Raw genomic sequence first — 17961 nt, forward strand, 5'->3', positions numbered from 1 at the left:
TCTTTAATCATTGATTTTCGTTATATGACTATATAAACGAAATATTCTTGTTTTTTATGATTATACTGCGAATAATTATGTACTATACTTCAAGAACTTAGTCAATATGTGATTTTAACATATTATATCATTTAATCAAGAATATTCATTATTTCAAATATATCAGACGTAAGCAACTACAATAAATAACGAAAGCAATGTTGGACCAGCCATTATTACAACATTACTGGCGAATAATTGCACAAAATAAAGAAATAAAAACACTGAATCATAAATAAGACAAATAACAAGTGTGTACACACAAGAAACACAGGCAACTCATTTAAATGAATCTAATATGTTAATTGCAAAACAACAACAAAGTTTAGAAATAACGTACGTCCTTTATACATTGAATACATTTGGATGTTCAGAAACAAGATTTTATATGATTACTTTCAATACCAAACCAGATTAGACGACTCGTATATTTTTATAATTCAAAGCGGTGTATGTATTATTTATTTATGCAGTAAGTATCAGTTCCAATAATTTACACGTTGTCCCACATTTGAACATACTATTTCATGTTGTGTTGCTTTTTGTTTTAAATATACATGTCAAGTGTATGGTACCTAGAACAATTTACGAATCTTTATATACATGTATATCATACGCATGCAATGATAGAGGCATTTATCACTCATATAGTAATATAGTTATAAACTGAGAATGTTGCATGATGGCCTTAGGTATTCAAATTAAACAATACAAGCAGTAGCTTATGTTGTTGTTTTTTCTTCTGTTTATTATGCCTCTAACTCCAGTTTTTATAAATTAAAAATATTATCATTTCTTAGATATGTACGTTGTGGTATGATACAAATCCAAATACGTGTGTAGGTATTCGACACTGGTCAGTAATATATCTGACAGGGTATATGGCTTGTATGTGGCGCCCACAAACCAATTATAAAACACCGAATGTTTTGCTTTGCATTGACCGTTCCAAGAAGATGACACCAGTTGTATTCTAAGGTGGAAGTGTTAATCAAGTGTTTGTGTTGTGTATTAATATGTGGCATATGTCACTTGCTTAAAATACTTTACTGTGTAGTGTTGATCAAAGACCTTTTTTTTTAAACAACTGGTGTTTCAAATTGGTTTTTGCTCCATAACGTCCTGCACACAACGGTAGTAATCGGAACGAATATTATTCAACTGAACCTTCAAGAGTTGAGTCCCATAACGCTGCCTATAAAATGGATGTTAAGAAATTATATTATTGTACATATATTACGTTATTGAAACAAATATTATTTAAAATAATGTATTATATTTTCCAACAAAGTGTGTATTATAAAATTGACATTCACTTAAACTAAATCTCTACCGACTATATGCTTATCTAAATAATGAATTTCAACATAAACTATGTGTGTCAAATACAAAGTCGACCAGAAAAGCAGATTCGGTAAGACGTTCATTGGTAGAATCTTCGTAGTAGTACAACGTGTATGTAAATGTGTTTCTTAATATAAGTCCCCGGATTCAAGTGGCATTATTATTACTCACATCTAAAGATGTTTTTGTATCCATTTTATTGTATCCGTAGCGACAAAATTTTCTTTATACTTTCCGTCATGATATATGTAACCATAATAAACACAAACTGGTAATGTTTAATATGTTACACACATTAAATAACAAATACAGTCCATGAAAAAGCAGTTAAAAGCAACAAGTTTATGAATACATTAACATAATATGTCTGTTTAAATCGTAATTTTTTCTAACGTTTGATTGCGTATATATGTGCGTGATGAAGGAATTACCTGTATATATGAATGCAAACTTACATTTTACAAATAACATGCTAATCTATATCCATCAAAGAAACACATCAATAAATTAAAAAAATATTAATCTGATAGAAAACGTTCTAATCTAAAACAAAAATCAGAAACATTATAATGTATAACAGCTATAGTTACCATGTTCACGTAAGCGACCCGCTATAGTTACCATGTTCACGTAAGCGACACCCGGTTATTAAGTACTTGAAATTAATATTTAATTCTAACTTTATCTTGGTAAAATATATCTTCATTAATTCATTCAATAAATGTTAAGCACGTACACTTTAAACACATACGTGTAATTCAGTCCTTATGAGCCCTGGTGCTCTTATATGTTTCTGGTTAATGACATAACTTGACAAAGAAGAAGCGAACACGGTGCAAAGCTTCTTTGGTGCGTAAGACATGCACTAATGACTGGTTAATCTAGATTCCCAATTCAAGCATTCGACTTCTTACTCTTTTGCTATAAGCATCCTCATCAAATGACAGAATTCTGGAAGAGAAATGCAAGGTTTTATAATAATTATATTTACATACTATTATTTATACATTTAAATGGGTTTGGAAAATGAGATTACCAATAACATATATAAATTATATCAACCAATTAAACCTAAAACATATTCGCCTTTTATACAACATATGTAACCTATGTATGAATGAACATCCCGATATATAGAAACCAGCTACTAAATATGAAACTCAACACATTACCGAATAACCTTTTTAGTTACAAACAAATATTCTCAAGTGTTAACTCCTTTGCTATTAGTTAATTCTTTCAAGATATGTATACATTTTACCACAATAAGTCACAGTGACTAGTTAATAATTATTGTTCATGCATCCTTAAAGTGTATGCCCGAACTTTAGTAAACATTTAAAGTATTTTTTCCATTTAACTTATCTATGATACAGTTGTATGTATCATTCTTTATTTAACAACCCTCAATATTTAATCGTATTTTTATAACATCTGATCGACAATTTTGTTTACGACATTTACACATCAAATAGTTGATAGATTATCCCCCAGTTTTACAAGGCAAAACACTAACATATCCCACTTCATAGTTTAGCCTACTATTTAACTGACATATCCCACTTCATAGTTTAGCCTACTATTTAACTGACATATCCCACTTCATAGTTTAGCCTACTATTTAACTGACATATCCCACTTCATAGTTTAGCCTACTATTTAACTGACATATCCCACTTCATAGTTTAGCCTACTATTTAACTGACATATCCCACTTCATAGTTTAGCCTACTATTTAACTGCTTCAAAACCGCTGTTTGTAAGATGCGTTTTTTTTCAATTCTTAAATATTCATCATATGTTTAAAGGCTCTCATTTAGTTTCGTTTCAGACATTTACCCAATCTACCACACTCTCGTAATTCTTTATTTCTCCTACGATATATTCGTTCTATATTAGAAAATCAATTAATTTATCAACCTTTCATAGTTTTACTGCGCGGCTCAAATTATTTATTCGTCCCCATATTAATATTATAAGTGTTCGCAATAATCAACTGAATCATACAATAATAGTTCATAAAACATTAATCTTTTTTAATATTGTTGTTAAAATGTTGAAGCTTTCATCCAGTCCGTTTTCTACAACATATTCAGTCTCTAATTCTTAATTGTCTTATTTGTCTCAATCATCTAACTAACCAAACAGTCATGATTCAATTCGCCCGATCCAATTAAGTTATCATAAAATCTAATTTAGTCTTATTAATTAATCATGTCCTGTTTCTGTTTTTTTTCTATTTTTATTTTTCAATCAACAAAGAATAAAGCGAACATAGGACAAAGCATGCTTTATGGTAAATCTTGCCAATTCAACCATTCGACTACTACTCATTTGCTAAAAGCATCATCATCATCAAGAAACAATTCTAGAAAAGAAAGACAAAAACGGTATTATAATGTATATGAACTATGTTTACTTAATAATGTTTAAACGTATACTAGAAAATGAGATTACCAATTACATATATTATCATAATGAGACCTTAATATATTCAACTTTTTACAACCTATCTTTGAATAATCATCCCAAAAACCAGCTACTAACTTTGAATTAAAACATATTATCAAATCAGCACTTGGGATAACACACAACTATTATCATGTGTATCCTCTTTTGCCACTACAATTACTTCAACCACCAAATGTTTGAAAGAAAAACAATGCATCAACACAATCTTGTCAAGCGTTTCTAATCTATCCGGCTATTGCTTCTGTGTTACCAATCAAGTGTTTAATGGAAAAAATGTATCTACAGTATATAATCTATGCAACATTTTAGACAATGCAGCGAATGCCTCTACTTCATTCAAACAGTAAATGTTTGACAGAAAAAATATATGCAGAATCTTATTTATTCAATGTTTCTGGTTCGTCATCAGAATGCTAGTGATTTACCAATCAACTGTCCGGTCGAGAAAACTACACTATTTGTACCGTTCATCATAAAGTGTCTACTTGTTCATTCCATGTATTTGAGAAATTGGTATATTAAACACTAAAAGTAAACTCTTCGGGTGCTATACATTTACAACTATTAATAAGTTCAAGATGCGTATCAATTTAAACTTTTGTCATTCATCCCTTTATGCTTAAACTTTAATGGCAATTTGTGGGATTCGTTCACGAAACTTATTTGTTAAACATGTTCGTCTATATTTTTCTTCCTGCTATTTAAAAATGATCTTGCGCAACAAAAACTCACCCATACAATTAACATTTCTAGTTTATCGTATTATATCTTCAATTTCAAAATATTGTGTTCAATAAAAGTATCCGTTAAAGCCTACGTTATCAACTGGCAAATACTTTATTGCAATCAAATCGTTGTTTAAGAAAACCACTTACATAGTCCAAACATGTAGTAATGCAATTTCACAGTGCAGCGTGTTAAAAGCCAACTGTTTATTTGTAACAAACGACTAATCTACCAACAAATCACTGATCTTAATTGATTTAAGACAATATATTAATGTACCGCACCTTCATAGTTCACCCAACCATCTTTACAAGAAGCTCACGTATCCAACTAAAACAATTTATCCTTCTATCCAACCGCTTAAAAAAGCAATTGTAAGAACGCGACAACTTTTTCTTTAACCATCCATAGTTCCTCGCATTTCTAAAACATTTAATCACGCATTTTATTTAAGAAACTTACAGTATATGCCCTACTCCGCAGTATCAAGTGTTGCATATGAAATAGTTGTCCTCCTTTTATATTTATTTGATAATCGATCAATAAATTAAACTTTCGTTGATCATGCTACTAATTTCTAGTTAAATATCTCTCCCTTTTCTACGTTTTAAACTACTGTAGCAAACATTCTTAGGTCATTCAGTCCGGCACTTATGAAACATTCATCTTTATTTTCTCATTTTCCACAATCAACCCAAAGAAACCTGCCTGCCCGGTTCGTATTTAATATTTGTTTTTCTATTCTAATTTTCTTACAATAAACTAATTTATCAATCTGTCATAGTTTATAATGTTTTCCAAAATAGTCATTCTCCAATTATTATTGTTAACCATATCAACCAATGTATCAAACCTTCATAGTTCATTGTTCCCGGTTCCTTTGTCGCGGTAGAGTTCATCAACTCGTAGGCCTCCTCCATGGTGATCATCTCTCCCATACTTGCCATTGTCTTGTAAAGGTCAATCGGGGTGAAGTAGCCATTCTTGTCTATGTCCAACACCGTGAACAGGTCCATGATGTCCTCGGAGCTGTCAGTGTGCTTCATCTTGTGGTACATCAGGCGCTTAAACTCGTCAAAGTCTATCACTCCATCGCCTTATATAAAAACAAACCTTTCTGCTTTACACAAAATTATGTTTATCGTTAGTGGTAGAAATGATTAAGAGGTTTTGCACCATATTGCAAATGTTCATCGCAATACAAAATTTTACTTAAATTATTTAATGAATTATGAGTATTTGATAGCATTTATACGAAAACACCAAAGTAAGGCACCTGATCATTAACGTCATTTTTTTATTTCCAATCTACCACATGATATAATGAATGTTTGTGATTGACGATAATCCATGTTTTGTGTTCGTTTTATTTGATTTGTAAGTAAAATTATTCATTTAACTAGCTGAAATATACGCGACAACAAAACTAAAAATAAAACATAGTTTGGCTTTTCCTTTAAAAGATATAACTATAGTGATATAGTTGTATAAGTGCAAAATTTACTTCATATTAAATACGACCGACATATGTTAAATGTATTATTGACATGTTTCTTCTGTGGCATAGGTTACCATTTCTGTCGATGCTTTTCACCATCTCATTAATCTCCAGCTGGGTGGGGTTCTGCCCCATAGACCGCAAGGTGGCTACAAACTCCTGGACATTTACAGAGCCGTCGCCGTCTATGTCAAACATCTTAAACGCCTCACGAAACTCTGTAAAACCATATCATACATCTGACCCCAGTAGTTACGTTCAAGAATAATGTGCTTAAGTTATTAGTTTAATTGAGTCGCATTAGTGTTTTAAAATTGACGGAGTTATACTAATCAGTTATTATGTTATTTACTTCACATATGATTTTTTTTATTTTATGCTTATACTATTTAAACAATATCATGTTTTTACAGGTTATTGAAATTTCAAACATAAACAATTAAGTATACTCCTGTATAAACAGGCCTTTTAAGAACAATCGAGCTATCGGGGTCAGAAAGTTACGAGAAACTCCGTGAAACATTATCAAACATCATAAATGTCTCGCGTAACTCAGTTAAACTGTGCATAACATCAAAAGGCATCGCAATATTCTGTTAAACCGTATGAATTATCTAAAAGCCTCGCGAAATCCCGATACACCGTATAACAAATTCGAAAGACCTCGCGAAACTTCGTAAGGACTCGAGTTATTCCGCAAAGTCGTATAACAAAAACCTGAATAGATATGCAAAATTCAGATACTTGATCAAACATCTTAAATGCCTCGCGCCATCCCTAAAAAGCTATCAAACGGTTTAAGCCTCGCAAAACCGTAGCAAACATATGAAAGTCCTCGTGAAACTTTTGTGTTTTATTTGCCTTCTAAGAATATTTCACTATTACAATAAAAGTATGGCTTCTGTGTGCTCCTAAAGGTTCTGTTGATCCGTATCGCGTTATATGCCACGTTTGCAGGGACTTGAGTTTTGAATTAATGTTCTATTCTTCATTCTTAATTTAGAAAACAACGACGGTCCGGAGTTCTAATGGCTCGGGCATACGCAGTGTTTGTGCAAATGCTTTCTCGATTATATTAAACATTGACAACTATTGTTTGTACATTTTTATTTTAAGTTTATAGCCAAATGGTATTAAATCCCAAATGATTTGGAAAAACAATTTCAGTATGAACTATTATATTAAATGATTTTAACAAAGTTTCATAAAAACAGGAAATAAATCAATGTTTCTTCTACAATAAGAATTAATTACCCATATAAAAACTGTGTTTATTTACCCATTGAAAACTGCTATCATGCATGATACTTTTAATGAGGTAAATAAAATATGCTTGCGTGTACATATCTTTAATATAAGCTAGCGATCCATAAAGAATTCGCAAGTGTTTCATATTATTAAAACGGTGATTTCGGGTGCATTAATCTTAGAAGTCATTGACCGTTAGATTTATGCACTTTTCGTAGCCTTTCAAGTACAAAACATACGATGGATTAAGGAGCTATAAACATTGGATTATTGCTGCATATTTATACATGAAACTCAATAATAATAAACTGCATACAAGTACGTCCATTGAAAAATTAAAGTAAGAAATTATTAAAGCAATAACAATAAAGAAATGGTCATCAATACCATTGATATAATATCGGCATTAGAGCGTCTATGTGTATAATGTATAATATGGCAGTCTATGCTGATAAAATGCTGAATGCTAACACAATATATTGTATCGAGCCGTCACGTTATTTGTTAACTTTGTCTCTTATTCTTCTGTAAACTACTTTGCATTGGTAAAAACGCCCTGTTTTAAGACTTACCCTGTAATAACTCTTCGGATATACGTTCGTCCTTAAAAAGGAAACAAAAAATTACACAAAATGTATGCATTTGTATTATTCACCAACAATTACGGTAATTACGATGACTTCGATTATATTTATATTTATTACATTGATATTATTAATGTACAAACTGAAAACAAAACAAAAGCAAACTTCAATTAATTTCATAACTAATGAACTAATGTAAAATATTGTTTGAAATCATTTGAAAAGTGCATTTAAAAATCGACATTTTAGTCAAAAACTAATACATGTTTACAATATAAGGTAAAACGCACCCCTTGATCCATGTATGTTCGTCATCAATGATCACTGTCGCTTCATTTATTCCTCATTGCTAAACAGTATATCACTGTGTCCAGGTTATTGAACAAATGTTTTAATAAATTAAGCATATGGTTCAATCCTTACCACGAGTGATCTGTTAATAGCACGTCATAAAAAATGAGTGCAATGTGTGCATGAAAAAGCGATACGATTTTTTTATAACTGGCCGCTCACAGTAAAATACATTGTAAATGCTACTGTGGACGCTTTGTTATTTCTACGCCGAACATTGTTTAACTCGTCGCTTTCGAAGTTCTGAATATGTGCATGGCTTACACAGATAAGCGGATACGATTCAACGTTTAATACTTTCAATGTATTGTCTACTAAACAAACATTGATGTAAGTCCGTAAATTAAAACGTCTATGTCGCATTGACAGGTGAAAGTCATTCAACAAAATATATCTTATTAGCTAATATTTATTGAGTTTAAAGTTACAGAATCATAGAAAGTCTAAATATTAAGTATACTGCTGAGATTTACATACATATCATATTAAACAATGTGTTAATTTGTATTTTTATTACATGGTAGACAACCAATTGATGAACGTTTTGAAGGTCGAAACATACTTGAACCTGTATGCCACGACGGAGTATAGTATAAATTATGTCATGGATTGGCAATATAAATCAGCGTAAGCAGCTGCTAGATTCGCCTACATAGATGAAAAAGCCCGTAAATATATATACCCTTTATAGCATTACACTCTTTAACCGGGGTACTTCTTTCTACGAACACCTCTTATTGCTATATGTGGTCCAAACAAGAAATATTTTTGCAAACACTAAGGATCACAATCAAACTAGTGTTGCCCTACAAGAACCTATAATAACAAGACTAACAACAAATAATAGTATGTCAAAATGCTGTCCTAAGATACTATACCGGGAAAAACGGTATAGTGATTACAGTGAGGAGTAAAACAGGTCTTAACGGCCACTTAAAGACTCATAAAATAGTATAGGCGTTAATGTTATGTTTCTATAAAAAAAAGATACGAAATATAAATGATATAATGTGTAATGTTTGTTAATGTTCTCCAGTTTGTATTTAAATGTATTTTGTATCGATCTGTGTGGGTTACAGCAATAATTAGGTTGGTGCGTTGTTTTTTATGAAACGTTTATTAAGAATTCTTTCAAATAAACCATCTTTGAAGTTCCTGTTCTTGAGAAAATATGTGTGACATGGATGACAGGGTTTTTAAAGTTTTGAATTTATTAAATAAGAAGATGGATTACATATCCAGTATACAAAGTATACAGCATACAAAAGGTTATAAAGGAATATAAAAAGGCATTGTTCTAAACGTATCATTAATATAGTTTCAACATCATATAGACAAACTGAAAATAGCATAAAAGTATTTAATATAATGTAATTTGCCTATATACAAATGTAAATCTAACAAAGACTGTAATGTGTAATATGTCATGGCATAATAAGCGGGCAGTAACCCATTTAGTAAAAAATACACATTAGTTTTAATATGCATTGTAAGAATTTCGATTGTTCATTCCTTAATAACTAAACATTTGTAAGGTTCTATTAAGAATACTCTCTTGAAATATGTTACTTTACGTTTATTCGACCAATTCTTGAATATGCCGATGTTGTATGGGATAATTGCACGATGTATAAAAAAATTGAGTTAGACCAAATTCAAACTGAAAGATCAACGGACCCGATTAAAAAATCCTGAAATACACCAATATTATGCGAGATAATAACGTTTAAATGCATTTCCATATCATAATTCGATTAAAACCATCGTATTCAGCGAGTATACAGCCGATAACTATGCCGATTTTTCGCACTTCGTGATCGAGTCGACATTTTTGTTTCAACCGGAAGTGACGTATGAGTTAACCACTTGCAACGAGTTCATAACAAAGGAAACGGTATCAGCTTTTGTCTTTTAAAAGTTCGTCATATAACGTGTTTTTATTTTTCATAGTACACATCCACAGGACATCGCATCTTGACTGTTTAAGTATTTAATTATAATTTAATCAGGCAAATATAATTGACACATTGAAAAGATATAATTATTCCCTGAAACTGATCGACGTACGAATGCCAGTCCAAATTTACTAACCGTTCAAGTTCAACACTTCAACAACGTACTAGTTGAAATAAATAATGTTGATTTGAAATGAATAATTCTTACGTAAATGGTCGTGTCATTTAATACTAAATGACCGAGAATAGATGTTTTATTTATTTTGCTAGTATCCTGACATGGCCATTTTGTTGAAACCCGATGTGTTCCCTGCACACGATTTTTTATTTATGGTAAATTGATCTCATTTATGTCGACATTCACTTCAAAGTTTGAATGATCTCATTTCTGTTGTTTTTTAATAAATATTTTTTAATAATAAGTCTTGATTTTATATAAATATGACGCAATTGAATTTTTCTAAACTCTCCACGAGCGAGGTGACTTAATATTATAAATGAGAAATAGCATGTCAAACTTTTACTCTCGATGTTTTTGAAATGGAGAAAACATTCCAACACAACAATATATATGTAGCATACAAATTTATTGCAACATCTAAAAATATAAATTACCACAGACACAACAACAGAACAACTTGTAACCTGACGACAAGTTTTAGAAAACTGGACGGAATAAGTAAATGAGCTTTACTAGCACAATGTTGCAATACAACTTGTCATGGAGTCATATTAAGTACCTTTAACAAAATGACTTCTAAAACATCTTTTACAGACCAATACTATCACACAAAAAACACTACATGGTCCCAACATTTAAAAATAAAGGTGTTGACATTAACATTTTTATACTAACAGTATAGCACACAATGGGAAAACTATTATTACAGCATATTTGTCAAAATAATACATTCACATTTTTCAAAAAAATAATTGTAGTTGCTATGTTAATTTGAAACAATACGTGATCAGTGCTTCAGCTAGGTTCTAATTTGTCAAAAGGGCACATTCGTAGACATTGTCATATAAAACTTGGGGCATATCATGTTTTCACGTCGAGTCTGCACAGTCTTATCAGGGACACAGGCTAATATGGGACGAGATATTTTGCGCACGCTTTGTCCCATCTTTCCAGCGCGAGGATTTTTTTAATTAATTACAAACATATATGGCACAGGCTAATCTGGGATGACACCTTACGCACGTACACTAAACCCAGCTGGAGCAATACATGACAAATGGCATGCCAAGTTGTTTCCAATTACTGTAATTAATTAAACCTAGAGCGGTGCAACTGCACTGCTTCATTCTTTAAAATTTTCTTCGCAGATGATGCTAATGGTGGTGGAGAGAACAGAATGGAAGAAGATGCCTGCTTAGCAATCCGGGTGCTCTTGAACTGTTGTTTTAATTGCAGCAATTCAACCATGAGCTCTGTGACATAATCTGAAAAAAGCATCAACAATTTATTTTTTACTACTTGGTTAAACTATGCACATTGAACAAATAAATAAAAATACACATATTATGCATAAAAAACAACAACAGTCAACTTAGTCAGTTTCACTGTTAGGTTTTTGTATATTATATATTAGAATGCCAATTTTCTATTTAGCTTAGAAGGACCATTACCATAATTGCAGGCCTCTTTGACAGGTTTCACGACATGGTGTCCCGCCTTGTACTTTGGATACGAAATCCTGTAGCGCTTTTCGCGGTTCTTCTTCTCCGTATGTTTCCTGTGCGCATTAGAAACGGAATGCAGGGCTGCCAGATGCAATCTGGATTACAAAAAATAGCCTTTAATCACAAATTATATCAACAATTACTATTTCATATAACAACAAGGCTTGTCACCATAGGATGACATATGCCCCCTTTTTCCAAATTTGTCTAAACCTAAACGCAAAGTGTTTTTCCACATTTTTCGAAACCTAAACGCAAAGTGTGACGGAATTTCAGACAGACAGTGCGATCACTATATGCCCACCTTCACGGGCATAAAAAGGAACTAAAATCATTTTCACAACTAATGCATATTTATTATGGACATATGCTCATGGGCACTTGATGGTTTATGAACTGCAAATGACAATGTTTATTAGTCAACTAGGATATTAATTTTACTCGAATTAAAGATCATATTTTTGGTTGTTAGAATTTCGGCAACCAATGCCGAATGTAAAAAAACCCAAACCGCATCATAATCAAATGTTGTTCTCATTAAACTTGCACAAATATTTACCAATAGTGTAGGAAATAAACTAATTTTTGCCTTAAAGTTGTAGTTTTATAAATTATTACCACTGGACTATGAAAGACAAAAACAACATGCCTGCGCTAGCTCTTCTGTAGATATTATAATCGATCACAATTCATACCTCTGTTTCATTGCTGCGTATGAAAAGCAGACAAATTTTGGCGCAAATTGGCAGACCACCTTGTGTTGAGCCTCCAGCATCGAGGTCTGTTCAGCTGGTGACAGCATGCGAATGTCAGAGAGAAGACGCTTGCTTCCGATGACCAACAGTAATTCCTTGTGCGCCTTCGAGCCTAAAGACAAGTAATAGTCCAACTTTCATGGCAACACATGTCATTGAACAAAATTTCATAATCATTTCATTTACATTAATCGGATGTTAAATATATAATCCGATAAATGTAAATGAAACAAGGGTTGTTTGTAAAACATGCATGCCCCCCATATGGGCTGTCCGTTGTAGTGGCAGCCATTGTGTGAATACGTTTTTTGTCACTGTGACCTTGACCTTTGACCTAGTGACCTGAAAATCAATAGGGGTCATCTGCGAGTCACGATCAATGTACCTATAAAGTGTCATGATCCTAGGCAAAAGCGTTCTTGAGTTATCATCCGAAAATCATTTAACTATTTCGGGTCACCGTGACCTTGACCTTTGACCTTGTGACCTCAAAATCAATAGGGGTCATCTGCGAGTCATGATCAATCTACCTATGACGTTTCATGATCCTAGGCATATGCGTCCTTGAGTTATCATCCGAAAACCATTTTACTATTTCGGGTCACCATAACCTTGACCTTTGACCTAGTGACCTCAAAATCAATAGGGGTCATCTGTGAGTCGTTATCAATCTACCCATTAAGTTTCATGATCCTAGGCGTATGCGTTCTTGAGTTATCATCCGGAAACCATTTTACTATTTGGGGTCACCGTGACCTTGACCTTTGACCTAGTGACCTCAAAATCAATAGGGGTCAACTGCAAGTCATGATGTGTTCTAAAAACACTGTATTATGTGAATTGAGAATAAGACATCAAACAGGGAATGGACACCATTTTGGTGATTTTCTCAAACAAAACTATTCATTTCATGATCTACATTTATTTTTGCAATATAGTATTAGTATCTTTAATTAAAGCTTTATACCGGTAAGCAATTTTCCATGACTATTTCATTAAAAATGGTTGTTGTTTTTTTTCATTTTAACTGTATTTTAAAACTGTGTCCATGCGCAGCATTATAGCTCATTTCATGAGGATTTGTTTTTTAATTAATAAAAAAATCAAGTTTTGAAAAAATCTATTTAAATGATGCCAGTATTTATGCAAGTATCTGTTTTAAATATAATTTGTCAAACTAAATAAATACAATATATAAAAAAAATATCCCAATTAAAATAATACAGTGTTTAAATTAAAAGAAAGCATAAAGACAAGAGACAAGAATAAAAGTGTAGATTGTTGTTCTTAATTAAAATGTTATTTATATTTTTTGCTGTTGTTCAAAATTAAAATGTTATTTATATTTTTTGCAATTTATTTCCTATTCTATTTATAAATACTGTTCTATCTACTAGTGCAGTATGTTGTATATTCAGTTGTTATGATTACTGCAGTCTGATAATCTGCTTGTTTTATTACTGTCTGTGCCAAATACAATTGATAACAGTAGATCACTGATAACAATACTTGACTTTACAGAAACAAAGAGGACCATCTATTTTATGACACCAGCTTGATATATGGCAGCTGTAGGGTGGTAATACACCACATTCTGCCAACTTGGTGCCTTGTTGGCATGGTGATTTGCAAAAATTCAGCTAGTTTAGTGACCAACTTATTTTGTACAGAAACCACCTAATTGAAGCAACTTTATAAATAAAATATAAAAATGATAACCCGAAAAAAGCCTATTTAATTTTACACATATTATAATGCTGTCATTTATTTTCTACAAGATTTGTAACACAAAATTGTAAAATAAAGTAAACTTTGTATTCACAATAGTAAAACTACATGTTTTTCTTTTTTCCACTTCAGAAATTAATCAAACAACACATCTTTAGTACATTGAATGCTATAATGAAATCTCAAAATGGCTAAAGCCCATAAGGAGCAAAATGAGTTTATTACACTGAAAACTGTTTCCAATGCAATTAATGCATGTAACAATATTAATTTGAAAATATAACATTTATTCAGTCTTAAATTATAAGCCAGACATCCCAGGTCTGGTAAGATTTTATTTGGGCTTCTAGAAATTAATAATTTATATAGTCAGGCTATTGGATTTTTCTCCTGTTTCTAATATAGAACAATGATTTTGGCTAAATATATTACCCTGAAGACTGAAATTGAACTGTTATTTAAATTATCATGGCACTACCAGTAGCCTAAATAGCCATCAGCTACTAAGTACTAGAATCAGTTGCTGTTCAATTTATGAAAACACAAAAAAATCAAGATGCATTTTATGATTCACACTACATGAAGAATAAATGGTATATAAGTAATAAAACACCTGTCGGCTACTAATTCAAATTTCTTTTTTATTCTTTTAACAGTTAAATGGCACACTATTTCTAACTTATTATCTCTTTTTTATCCCCACGCTTTTTGAAAAAAAGGTGGGGATATTGTGGTTATCTCCGCCGTCCGTCCGTCTGTCTGTCCGTCCTGGCCACTATCTCCTCCTACACTAAAAGCACTAGAACCTTGAAACTTACACACATGGTAGCTATGAGCATATGTGCGACCCTGCACTATTTGGAATTTTGATCTGACCCCTGGGTCAAAAGTTATAGCGGTTGGGGTGGGGCCGCGTCAGAAATTATCACTCATTTTTTTAGGTTATTTTACATTTACTTCTTTATTTCTACACCAATTCACTTCAAATTGATACTGGACCTCTCTTATGACAATACGGTCAATCTCAACCATGCATGGCCCCATTCCCAACCCTGGGGCGCCCCGCCCACGTAGGCCACACCCACCAAAAATTTCCATTTACTATATTTTTTTCATTTCTACACGGATTCACTTCAAATTGATACTGAACTTTTGTTATGACATTAGGGTCAATCTCAACTATGCATGGCCCCAATCCCAACCCTGGGGCGCCCGCCCACATAGGCCACACCCACCAAAAAATTCCATTTACTATATTTTTTTCATTTCTACACGGATTCACTTCAAATTGATACTGAACTTCTCTTATGACATTAGGGTCAATCTCAACTATGCATGGCCCCATAACCAACCCTGGGGCCCCGCCCACATAGACCACACCCACCCAAAATTGCCTTTACTATAATTTCTTCATTTCTACACCGATTCACTTCAAATTGATATTGAACTTCTCTTATGACAATACAGTCAATCTCAACTATGCATGGCCCCATTACCAACCCTGGGGCGCCCCGCCCACATAGACCACACCCACCCAAAATTGCCTTTTACTATAATTTCTTCATTTCTACACCGATTCACATCAAATTGATACTGAACCTCTCTTATGACAATACGGTCAATCTCAACTATGCATGGCCCCATTACCAACCCTGGGGCCCCGCCCACATAGACCACACCCGCCCAAAATTGCCTTTTACTATAATTTCTTCATTTCTACACCGATTCACTTCAAATTGATACTGAACTTCTCTTATGACAATACGGTCAATCTCAACTATGCATGGCACAATTACCAACCCTGGGGCGCCCTGCCCACATATGTCACACCCACCCAAAATTGCCTTTTACTATAACTTCTTCATTTCTACACCAATTCACTTCTAATTGATGATGAACTTCTCTTATGACAATACGGTCAATCTCAGCTATGCATGGCCCCATTACCAACCCTGGGGCACACCTAGGTCAAACATTCGGTGTGGGGATACGCGTCGGCCTCTGCCGCGCCATTTCTAGTCTAAACCAGCATTAATACATACTTGGAAGTCTGAATGTATTTACTAAAAAGTCCTTGCGTTTTCACATTTTAAACAATAAAAAGATAAGCAACACATTATTAATTGAATTTTTGGTAAATAGGTAGAAAATATGGCTTGTCAGCAACTGCTTTACATTAGAACTTGAGCTAAATTAACCGTGGTGGAAAACAGTAAGAGGTCACGGTGGTGTAGTGGATGCGGTGTCCGTCTAGCGATCGGGAGTTCCTGGGTTCGCTCCCTACTCAGGGAGCTTTCTCATTATCTCCTCCATAGACACCAAGTACTGGTTCTTCCCAGGAAATGGACTCAACAGTGTCCACTGCTTGAAATGCTAATTGTGTCGACTAGCAGTATATTTAGATAGATACACATTTGTATTAAGATCGAAATGTGTCGATTTCAAACTGATGCCTGTCAAAACACTTACAATAAATAATTAGATCTTGCCGTACTGCCAAAGTCAGTTTGGTTACTAGCTGCCAACTATTCTAACTACATACAATGATTTTTAATTCAAAAGTATTTTTTACATTGTCAGTGTTTGAGCTTTTTGAAATAACATAGAACTTGTGGTATTAAGATGCATATCTGATCATTGACCTTATTAAATAAGTTCTTACCGTTTTGCGATTTCTCTTGGCAAAAGCACCATAGTTGTCACGTTTCCGTTTGGGGGCTCCTAACTCGTCTGGCCTTAGGGCTTTCGGCTGTAATGCCTTGAAGTTGTCCGTGTCAGGGAACAAAGTTGGCACTGCATCAGGATGCAGCGACAGTCTCATCCCAAAGCCCGCACTCGCCATCACACTCGGGGGGGGGGGGTGGACAAAGCACTTATCCTCAAAATGTTTTATGCAGAGTTTTGCATATTTGCTTGGCGTAAAGTCCACCACCTTTCCGTCGATAATCCTTCGTGAATTCACGGCTAGAATCCATTTCCGCTTAATACTTTCGTCCTTTGAGAAGCCGAAGAATCCTTTCTTCTCCGTTTGCTTTTCAGAACGAGCATTGCAGCCAAACGCTGCACAATGAACCATCTTATAAATCAGTGAATCCTCAATGTCATGTAGAAGTTCGACTCGTAATCAACACAAAAGAGATTATAAATTAAGTATATGCAAGTGAATGATCAACACAGTCTTGTAATCCTTGAAGTTTTGAGGGAAATTTGCATGCTTCAGTGCATACTGTACATAACACAGGTGGTTAGCGTGTGGCTATGATATTAATTAGTGAAAACATCATTTTGAATGATAAATAATCATATTATAACGAAAAATTAACTTTTCTGAAAAAAAATATTTCACTATCAAATATATATATAACAAGGTATGCAACTCAAAATCAGCCCAAAACGGGGTGCATCGCTTTGAACAGCCATATCTTCATCAATTTTGCAGCGATTTTCACGATCTCGGTCTTATTCAACGCAGAAATGAATTTCCTTTCTGGAAATGTTTATGTCTTGCAATATTTTTACAAATGCTGGGTCAACTTTTAAGAAATAACACGATACACAACACGCATGACCCAGTT

At 33.2% G+C, this 17961-nt stretch overlaps 2 protein-coding genes across 3 annotated transcripts; both read right to left on the reverse strand.

Annotated features, from left to right (window-relative positions):
• Positions 1-1649: 1649 nt before the first annotated feature.
• Positions 1650-8515, reverse strand: LOC127872777 (neo-calmodulin-like). Its single transcript, XM_052416165.1, has 5 exons — positions 8202-8515; positions 7900-7930; positions 6154-6297; positions 5435-5677; positions 1650-2334 (listed from the first exon to the last, which is right to left on the reverse strand). Exons 1-5 carry the CDS (start codon positions 8211-8213, stop codon positions 2294-2296), a joined length of 471 nt encoding a protein of 156 aa, XP_052272125.1. The 5' UTR covers positions 8214-8515; the 3' UTR covers positions 1650-2293.
• Positions 8516-10813: 2298 nt separating this feature from the next.
• LOC127872779 (uncharacterized) lies at positions 10814-17618 on the reverse strand. 2 transcript variants are annotated; one of them, XM_052416167.1, is made up of 4 exons: positions 17049-17618; positions 12599-12770; positions 11850-11998; positions 10814-11663 (listed from the first exon to the last, which is right to left on the reverse strand). In XM_052416167.1, the coding sequence occupies exons 2-4, from the start codon at positions 12703-12705 to the stop codon at positions 11488-11490; spliced, it is 432 nt and encodes a 143-aa protein (XP_052272127.1). In that variant the 5' UTR covers positions 12706-12770; positions 17049-17618; the 3' UTR covers positions 10814-11487. The 2 variants fall into 2 exon arrangements, with proteins under 2 accessions (XP_052272127.1, XP_052272128.1); XM_052416168.1 differs by lacking the exon at positions 17049-17618 and adding an exon at positions 16585-16981.
• Between the last annotated feature and the right edge of the window lie 343 nt (positions 17619-17961).

Source organism: Dreissena polymorpha, chromosome 3, assembly GCF_020536995.1.
Source record: "Dreissena polymorpha isolate Duluth1 chromosome 3, UMN_Dpol_1.0, whole genome shotgun sequence".
Taxonomy (NCBI): domain Eukaryota; kingdom Metazoa; phylum Mollusca; class Bivalvia; order Myida; family Dreissenidae; genus Dreissena; species Dreissena polymorpha.

Coding starts and splice junctions, on each gene's coding strand:
- LOC127872777 (XM_052416165.1), bottom strand. Junction 5,678..6,153: donor GAAAAGCATCGACAGAAATG/GTAACCTATGCC, acceptor TTTTTATATAAG/GCGATGGAGTGATAGACTTT. Junction 2,335..5,434: donor GGGAACAATGAACTATGAAG/GTTTGATACATT, acceptor TTTCTCTTCCAG/AATTCTGTCATTTGATGAGG.
- LOC127872779 (XM_052416167.1), bottom strand. CDS start 12,705: ATGCTGTCACCAGCTGAACAGACCTCGATGCTGGAGGCTCAACACAAG. Junction 11,999..12,598: donor TACGCAGCAATGAAACAGAG/GTATGAATTGTG, acceptor TTTGTAATCCAG/ATTGCATCTGGCAGCCCTGC. Junction 11,664..11,849: donor CAAAGAGGCCTGCAATTATG/GTAATGGTCCTT, acceptor TGCTTTTTTCAG/ATTATGTCACAGAGCTCATG.